This window comes from Ammospiza caudacuta, chromosome 1 (assembly GCF_027887145.1).
Source record: "Ammospiza caudacuta isolate bAmmCau1 chromosome 1, bAmmCau1.pri, whole genome shotgun sequence".
NCBI classification, from domain to species: domain Eukaryota; kingdom Metazoa; phylum Chordata; class Aves; order Passeriformes; family Passerellidae; genus Ammospiza; species Ammospiza caudacuta.
Window position 1 is genome coordinate 107,430,587 of NC_080593.1, and position 9,719 is coordinate 107,440,305.

Below are 9,719 nucleotides of genomic sequence, written 5' to 3' on the forward strand. Positions count from 1 at the left end.
TATACTGTGCTTCTGTACTAAGCAGGAGAAGTAGGGCAATCTTCTAATACTACATATCTATAAAATGAAAATATGGGGATTTCTGTCCTTGAGTGAATGAAACAGTTCAAAGTAATGGTGTTTCAGCAGATTTGATTTTTTTATTATTTCTGTGTTCCTTAATAGATGCTTTCATTTTTAAATGATGGTGTAACATTTGGAGAGAATCAGACCCTTGTAACTTCAGTAATTCTGATATTATATTTAGACACAAAAGCAAATAATTAGCCAAAACATACAGTAAATGCTACACATTGAGGATTTTCCCAAAGATAAGATGAGTGTTTGCTTTGTCAGTCCTTTGTGAATGATCATCACACCAGCGCTGCCAAGTCACAGACACGTGTCACACAGCTGTGTATTCATTGCATTGGAAATAGCTGTTTCACTGGTACCTGAAGTCTGTGAGTTGCTGGAGGAGGAATACTCTAAAGGTCCCATTGATGTGTAGGATGTGAAGGTGATGACTTCATGTGAATGGAAAAATGAGCAGGACTGATTGACAGACAGTCAGTCTTCTGTAAATTCTTAGTTTGACAATGTTTTGTTACAGTATTGTGGAAATTCTGGCAAAGCTGGAGCACATTTCCCTTCAGGGCTTTTTTAAAGTATAAAATGGCTTAAGGTTTTACCTGGAAGTTTTATTTTCCTGCTAGTCCGTTATACTAGTACCCTGAAGATTAAAATAGTGATTTAGCCAGGTTCCATGCCAATTTAAACTCTTAAGCAGAATTTTGGCGAATTCTTTTGGTCTTCAGTTACGCTATCTACCCTAGGAAGTAATACCTATTGATTTCATAGAAAATGTGCTTTAGGATTTTTCTGAACAGGGTACCTCGTTATGGATTTTCTCTCATGCAATGAACAAATTGAAGTGAAGCCCCAATGATGAATACAGAAGTAAATCACAGGTGCAAGGTGGTGATAAAATGAATTTGTATTTGAAATACAAGCATTGTCAGTATTTCATTTTATGTATGAGATCAATATTTGTAATTGTTAGATATTTGTAGTATGTCTCAGATAAGAGGAATCTTAGATTTGATTTGTTCTATAGAATGGTCTTAATAATTTTCATCTTTTGTAACATCTATTCATTTACTAAATTTGATAAACTGTTATAAATGAAATCCTAATATGGGTGCAATATATTTATGGTGAAGGAACATGCCTTATGAAAACTTCAATTTCTGCACATGAAAAAAGATGAAGGACATTGTTCCTTAGTGGCTTGGTGCAAAATGAATTTTTCTGTTGAAGAACTTTGGGCATTGACCATCACTTCACGTTCAGCAATTAAAACTGATTTTAAAAGTTTGCTGTGCTGCTGTTATGAGTGAAGGTTACAGATTTACTAAACTGTTCTCTTATTTGAAACGTGAGGTGTTCTTTTGGTTGAAAATCTAGATAACTTCCACAAAGTACTAAATTTTACATATCATATTGATTATGTAACATTTTTATTCCTGCTGTGGGTGTTGAGTGCTTGGTGTTTACAGGTAAGTTTATGAATGGCTAGCTAGCCTGAGAAGAAATTTGTAAATCATTACCCAAGCATTGCATATATCAAGCTGTTGATGTTTTGTTCCCTGGAAGATTATATGATATAAAGTAGAACGTTTCTGAAGAGTGTTTTAATGTTGCAAATCTGCATAATTATATTGAAAATATGATGTCAAACTACTACTGGATTGCCTTAATTAAAGAAATCATATTTTTCAAAAATCTATGTGGTTGTGTCATGATGGAGTAGGAAAAGCCCGTATATTTTAAGTCCATGTGGAATAAAAATGGTACTTAAAAAAACCCCTGCAATTTAGCTTAGTGGCCGTGGCAATTATCTGCTATGCTTAGGATGACATATTTGTTGTTGAATTTCAGCAGTTGCATGCTCAGTACTGTATAACTGCTACCACTGAGTAGGTAACTTGTGCAAATCTTTTGCAGACAATGTGTCCTGTGTGTTTGGACCGCCTGAAGAACATGATCTTCCTGTGTGGCCACGGGACGTGCCAGCTGTGCGGAGACCGGATGAGCGAGTGCCCCATTTGCCGCAAGGCCATCGAACGGAGGATCCTTTTGTACTGAGCAGGGGCCAGGGTCTTTTTTACTAGGTTGTCAAAGAGTAAGGACGTGTTGATGCTTTTAAGCCTCTGTTAGTTTGAAAGGTAGTAAAGGGTTCTGATGAAAACATTTCTAATACTGTAGCACAGGTTTGTTACATAGTAGTTGTTTAAAGACTGTGAATACACCAAATAAAAGAAACAGTATTTGAACAGTCAGCTTGTAGCTTTACTCTTAAAAAACATCTAAACCTAATGCTAATTTAAAGCAGTCTTTTTTTCAGTTTGTTTCTGTCTTCTTCTTCCCCTTAAAGTTTAAAGGAACAATCTTATTCTGGTTTTGTTCGTGTGTATCGTATGTATCAGATGTCAAGTGATGTAAGGGAATTTTTTTTATATTGTCCGTTACTACCAAACATAAGTATTTAGGATTTTTTTTTTTTTTGCTTTGTGCTTTCTGGAGAGTGTCGACATTTCCTGTGACAGTTCTGATTCACAGTTAATTTCTGTCTTGAAATACACAGTCATGAAAAATCAATACAAAATATATACACAGTAATAATAGATATACTATTCCCATAAGGTCATGCCTCAGAATGCAATGGTAGGGTAATTCTGACTTCATCATGCCCTTTGTTCCTGAGGATGGGTTGTATAGGAAACAATAAAATGAAAAATCTGTGTTAGAAGCATTATGTTTCCAAAACCGCACTTTGAGCTAACAGGTTCAAGCTAAGTAACTTAAATAGTGAACTTCATAATTCTGCTAATTACTTTACTTTGTATGGAATTGCTTTTAGCTTGAGTAGAAAGGAGAAGATTTGAGCAGTGGGTCAGTTACCCCTTTTAGATGAGTGAATTTGATCCGTTGTGTAGAAACACATACATGCAGAGACATTTAGAAATTGTGGGTCTGTGAATTCAGAAAAAAGATTTTGCAAAATTTCCTTTCTTTTTAAGTGAGTTTTATTGTCTCCAGGCAAACAGTGTCAACAGCAAAAGAGAATATTTAATATTGATTATTCATCTAAGTGGGGTGTTAACACCAGAACTTATCTGTGAGCATTACTGAATAATACTGCAAATGAAGATATTGCTGACAGAACAGTGAATTTTGTGAGCTGTGCCTAGTTGAGCTGAATTTTGCTGAAGGAGTTTCTTGTCCCTGATATGGTAAAAAGCTGTTCCTCCTGACCTCCAAAATGCTACTGTTAGGGACTGCAAACTATTAACATTTTGAAAACAAATGTATCCTTTCATCCTTTTTAGTGGTAGAAAATACACTGATTTAAGGATCTCTTGTAGCTAAAAGGAATCTCTGCTTGCTCCTAAGTGATTTGACTGTTTTCTGAGTGCACAGTTCATGTAGCCCATTGCCATTGTGCACACTTCATTTGGATGTGCTCTTGCAGAACATTAAAGAAATTCGTGCTGGAGTCACTTAGGTGCCTTACTTGCAGCTAAGATGAATTTATCATTGAATTCTCATTGCATATATCTAAAATGTGGATAAAAGGATAGTTCAGGGAAAGATCCAAGTAAGGATAATGTTGTAATTGTGGTCTTTGCAGATAAATTAATCTGTCTTCTGAAACTGATATTGATATACCTGAACTTTGCAAATATTGGCAAATGTCTCAGAAGACTGTTAGTAATAAACTGTGAAGATAGACAAACCTTTAAGCAATAAGATTTAAACACTGAATAAAGTTTTCCAGGAAACAAGTACAGTGATATATTGGAAAAGTGTATGTAGAGGGGCTTTTAACACCATGAAGTGGTGTAATACACAGCCTTACAATAGCCATCTTTTATCTTCCTCCAGCATTCCAAATGTTCCTCATTATTTTCAGCATTCTGTCATTGGACACAATCACAATCTGGAGTCACTGTAGTAGTCTGGTTTATTTTGTATAATAGTAGTCATCTGGTCTAAGATAATTGTATTCTTGACCAAATGAAGCAGGCTTCCCTTTTTTAGCTTCTCAATTCCTATTCAAAAATACCATAATTTCAAGGGGTTTTGGAAAGTTTTTGATGTAAGACCTTTTTTCAGTTCAACATTTTGGGTACCTCCGCTTGAAATCTGTGTGCATCTGAGTGTTCATTGCAATTTTCATTTGCACAATATGCATGTTACTAAGGTTTTTGGTTTGGTTTTTTTGTTAGTTTTTGGGGGTTTTTTGGTAGCATGTTTTACAGCTGAACTTTCTGTAGTAGGCTTCCGTTTCTTGTCAGGCTTCCCCTGGAAATACTTCTATAATAGGATGTGCCATTTGATGATCCATTCTGAGTTTTAGCCTGTCATCCATCAGATTTGTACCTTGATTTCCTTTGTCTCTGGCAGACATATTTTGTCCTCTTCATTCTTTAAGGGAACCTCTGCAAACCTGGCTATGCAGATGCAGGGTAGATCTCTTCTTGATAACAACTCAAAACTGAAACCTCAGTATAGCAGTTCACATTTTCCTGACTCTTAGTTGCTGGAACAAGCCAGAATTACTTGAAAGTATTCCAACTTAGCATCAGCTTAATAATTCAGCTGAGTTAGAACAGATCTGAAGCATCCTGGGTAGGAAACTGGATGTAAGATCTAAGTTACTGCTTAACACCCTCAGTGCTTGAATCACAGTCCTATGGAAATGGAGACAACGACTGAAGGTGTTGCTGTAGGAGCAGCTTTAGTATCCTATACTGCGCACAAGGCAGATGGATGTGACTGCATAGGAGTTTGTGATTGGACTCATTCAGCAATGTTGTGTGCCAGTTGAGACTGAACTGTGTCAGCTTGATGGTGACACAGAAAAACAACTATTTTAGTGCCAAGAAAAACAATTGAATTATAAAAACTAGGAAAGCTAACCAAGATGCTTGATTTATTTATATAGGTCTCTTATTGACAGGAGGAAGGGCTGTATCACGTCTGGAGATGGCGATACAGTTTGCCTTTCAAAAAACTTAAAGAGGAAAACTGCTTGCAAATCCAGTATCATTTATGGAAATAAATATTTATATTCAGACTCTCCCTTTTCGTTCAGGTGTAGAAGGTGAGCCAGTGGTGTTGAGGATCCCACTAAGCTCATTTGCTTTACTTTGTGGTTATCTGTGCACAGAGTGTGAATGTTTAATTGGCTAGCACATATTTTAAGGATGAGAAGTTCACTTGAAGGCCAAAGGGGATCATAACTAGTAGTAGAGTTAAGGAAATATCACTGTGCTTCTGTCTTCAACAAAAGATTAAAGTCTAAATTTCACCTGAGCCAAGTGAAAATTAGAAAAATCAGTTAGGCATTTATCTCTTAATTTATTGTAAAGTCGTGGAATGTAAGGGTTGTAAGGTTTGTTATGTCTATTCCCCAGCATTTAATAACAATTTTGAAATTAAATGGAATGAAATATCTCCATTTGTTTCTTGAAACAAGTAACAAGACACCTAAAAATATGTATTGTTCAGTGTGAGGTATGCTCAGATGTTTAAGTAAAATACTTTCTTTTCCATTCATTAGGGGACATAGGCAGTCATATCACTATGCAGTGATTTAAAGTGTAAAGACAACCTAGGAGGTTAACAGAATAAACTAAATAGTTGTAGATTGTTAACTTTTGTATAACTACCTTTGACTTTTTTTCCTCCCAAAACTTGTATCATCACTTATTGTGGCCCAGGCTTATATGGCACTTCTCAAAATCTGGGCTGCTATTGCCTACTTTCCATTTGTTGGATTACTGTGTATTTGTACGTTGGGGTTTGGAGAAATCCCTTTTTCCTGTAGTGGATAATAAAAACTAGACTGGTGAGATAGCAAACAAGTTCCTTTCTAAATGTGGAAGTTTGATTAGAAGGTGGTATTCTTAACTTGGACTGGGTGAGAATATAGCAGATTTGCACAAGTACTTGTGCCTTTTTAACATAATCTTATAATTGGTATTTTAGCTTCTTTTAAAGACCTGAAATGGTCTTTAAAAATAATTGAGTACTTATTGTGTAGATATTTTCTAGAGATGAAGGTTTATGTACGTGTAATTATCTTTAGCAGTATTAATTGCAGTTAGTGTAAACACTAAATTGTTTGAAGAAGCTGCTTTCAGCTAGTGATCTGAGCTTCCTCTACAAAACTAATTGTGAGAAATTTAATTTTACTCTTCCAGTAGCAGCTGGTGAACCGAAGAGCCTATCCTGTTCTTTGTGCTGCATGGGTCAAGTTTTCACTTTAAAAAACCAAACCCCAACAACACTACAGTCTAACCTTTAGCAGTGCTACCTCCTTTCTGTCAAAGTGCTGAATTCTTCTCTAGCTGTTCGTTGTCTTTGGGAAGGGGTGGGGAATGCATCAGTTTTCTTTTGCTTCATCAGTTTTGATGTCTGAATACATTGCAGAGGTTTTTTTACTTTAGAAAATTACTGTGTAAATTGCGTACAATAGCAGTGTGTGATTTGCCACAAAGTACATTGTATACCTGTGCATAAGTTCCTGGAATTCATACTATTGTCTTTCTGTGCATTTCATACTTTGTTTGTGTTGACAAAGCTGAACTGTTGTCTGCAGAAGCTTTAGTGTGTGCCATTTTTATAGCTCAGCCTGTGGTAAATACGCAAGTTCTGACTCAGGGCTTTTTAACAACTTAAACACATTCACAATATTCTTCAGCACATCTTGGAGAATACTAGACATTTAATGACTGTACAGTGCCTTGATAGAACTATTGAATGGGCAGCAGCCATAGGGTCTTCACAAGAATGCAAGTATCTTTTCAATCCAGTTAGTGAGTTGATGTTAATATAGTTGTAATGCCCTCGCCATGGATTTATAAACTTGTATATATTTTCTGTAAAGGAAAATTGGCAAATTTAGATATTGTTAAGCTTTCTGAAAGCTGTTTAATTGTTGCACTGGTCATGAGGATCTGAAGGGCATAATATTCAAATTTAAAGAAGCAGCTTTTGTGTCAAAGACAGCTGAGAAAATTTTCTGTATGTGACATTTTCAGTGTGAGGAAGAGGTAATTGTATAACATGTAAAAGTACCTGCTTTACTCTGATCTGGTAAATCTTCTGTAAGCGAGAGGGAAATAACCAATAACAAATCAGTATGTTTGCATGCCATTTCATAGTTAGAAAACTTTGTGTCATTTTGAGCTTCTAGAAATACTTAATTTGTCCCAGCCTTAGTGTCTGTATGAATGCAAACTATTCATGTTAAGGAACAGTTTTTACTGAATCACAACGAGCATTTTTGCTTTTGTTAAAACTAACTTTATATTTTCTGTAAACTGTAGATTTTGACATGACTGTTTATTGGAGAAATTTAAGGTTGCCTGTGTGAATGTAGTGTATTTCTGTATGCAGATAGCATTATATAATTGCTTACTTTAAAACTGCTTAGCAAGGTCTAAGCTTTTCAAAGGAAATGCTGATGTACTGTATGGTTAGTAAAACTTGTCATATAAGATGTATACTGACTTTTTGAAGAGCTTTGATTTAAAAGTATAGTTGGGCTGAATTAATACTTATATTTTGCACACAACATTGGAAAGGGGGTGGTGGCTCATATGTCTTCCTCCTGAGTTGTAATGATGTTAGATGTCACCATGGAATTTGAAAATTGGATACCTGTAAAGGTCTTTGCAAACTTGGTTACTTGTTGGCATACAATGTTTAAAAGAGCACCAGACTTTATTGAGAAATTTTGCAGTCCAAAGTTCTTAAAAAAACTGTTTCTTTTATAATATGTTCCTGAAGAATGAGTTTGTGGAAGCATCAGAAGTGCTATGTGCCTTTGAATCTCCAAGGTACTCAAACATTGTTAACGCAGCACAGTAGAAGTTCGAAGGGTGGATCAAGTTGTAACAACAGAAAGGTTGATTTAAAATTATCTCTGGATTATGTGCAAATTTTTCTGTAAATATGCAGTTCATAGTACTGTTCTACTGACCCAAGTTGCTGTTAAGTGTTTGTTAGACTCTGTGTTTACTTGTAATTGAATGGCCTTTAGAGATCTGGCTACGTGAATGTGATCATTTTAACATCTCCTGCCAGATACAGTAACTTCCATATTCTGAGACAACGGATGCTGCATCATGGTTTGTACTTTTAGGATTCAATTTAATGGATGCATTTGTAAAAAAAAAAAAAAAAAGCCTACGTAATCAAAGGCAACAAAACCAACCAGACTGATATGGCTTAGTGTTTTTATTTGTCCTAGTGTACAGGTGAAAAAAGGAGCTGACAGAATAAAAAGTTTGTTGCTCTCTTTCTCAGTTTCTTTTCATTTTTCAAGTTTCTTCAGCCTTGGTTTATATGACAGGTCTGTATGAAAAAAGTGGTGTCAAATACTTTTGAAAAAACTTTATTTTAAAATAATTTATGCAAATTGTTGAAATACATTTGAAGTAGCCTCTTGTTCTTTGCTTTGGGATTTATGAGCTGTTCACATATTTCTCCTTATGTGTTCATTGAATGTGATGGGAGCAGGGCTGGCATTGGTGGAAGACTTCATCTCTGTGGTCTCAAGGGTTTCAGCCCCTGCTGTTGATTGCAGTGGAAGCTGCAGGTTTTAATAGTGTTTGGTATTGATGGGTTTAGATTTTGAGAAGGCTGTTTCCTACTGTACTATATAAATAATTTTATAATATAAGTACTGTGTAATGCAGTTAATTTCTGTATAGTGCACTTGGCTGTTCTAAGTTATTCCAGCTATATCCCATGTACAATCTGTTTTTTATGGGAGTGGTTAAAGTGCATGGAAATTTCCTTTGGATTTGACATTAATCAAATGCAGAGTTCTTCATGGGTGTACTCTGTTTCCTTTAGGGAGTAAAGATTAGTGGTAGTATTGGAATAAAAAAACATTAGCCTTCCTTTTCAGACTTAGTTTTCCACCATAAGGAAAGGAAATATAAGTTGTCAGAAATAAAATTGTTGAAGTTCTTGTGTTTTGTGCAGCCCTGCTCATGATGATGACATGCATTGGAAAACTTTTGCTTTCAAGAATGAATCGTACCAACTTTTCTTGATACTTAAAAGAAGGTTTTGGCTGAAAAAAACTTCAGTATTTTAAATGGTTTGTTTCCTTTTCAGCAGAGTAGTATGTCCTTGCTTTCCAGGAGATAGTAAGGTAGGGGTTTTTTGCAGTCTTTAGAGGTGATGCTGTGATGGATTAAAATAGTTTTATTAAAAACTGAGAACTGTGTCACCTGGCAATGTATGAATTTTAGTCTTCGACAATGCAAGACTTTAAGTTATGGGAAGGTCATTGCAGTATCTACTACAATTAGGATTTATTGATGCTTATGTGACTGCCCTAGAGAAGCTAATAAACCTAAGTTCTAAAATTTTTTAAATACACTTGTCAGACTATAGTGACCTCTTGCAAAACTAACACTGTTTCACTGATTTTCCTTAGAAATAAATCTGTGGGAGGTAAGGAGACAAACTTAATTCTGAGCCGATTTCCCCATTGATGTGTCTGCATCCCAAAATGTGTATTTCTCCCACAAGGGGTCAGTAGCACCCTCCATTTGGCACCACTTTTTATTACAATGTAAGCAGAAAGCAAACATGGGATAAGGATAATGATGATTGCATTAATATGTGGGTGGACCAGACCTAACTTGTCT

The 9,719-nt window shown here is 35.6% G+C and overlaps 1 protein-coding gene across 3 annotated transcripts in view; it reads left to right on the plus strand.

Moving 5' to 3' along the window:
- The window catches only part of MIB1 (MIB E3 ubiquitin protein ligase 1), a 76,969-nt gene extending 68,700 nt beyond the window's left edge, over positions 1–8,269 (plus strand). For all 3 annotated transcript variants that reach the window (XM_058818265.1, XM_058818273.1, XM_058818282.1), the window contains exon 21: positions 1,987–8,269. In XM_058818265.1, coding sequence (XP_058674248.1) covers positions 1,987–2,127 — 141 coding nt within the window. In that variant the 3' untranslated portion in view covers positions 2,128–8,269. The remainder of the gene's footprint in view (positions 1–1,986) is intronic.
- Positions 8,270–9,719: the final 1,450 nt, after the last annotated feature.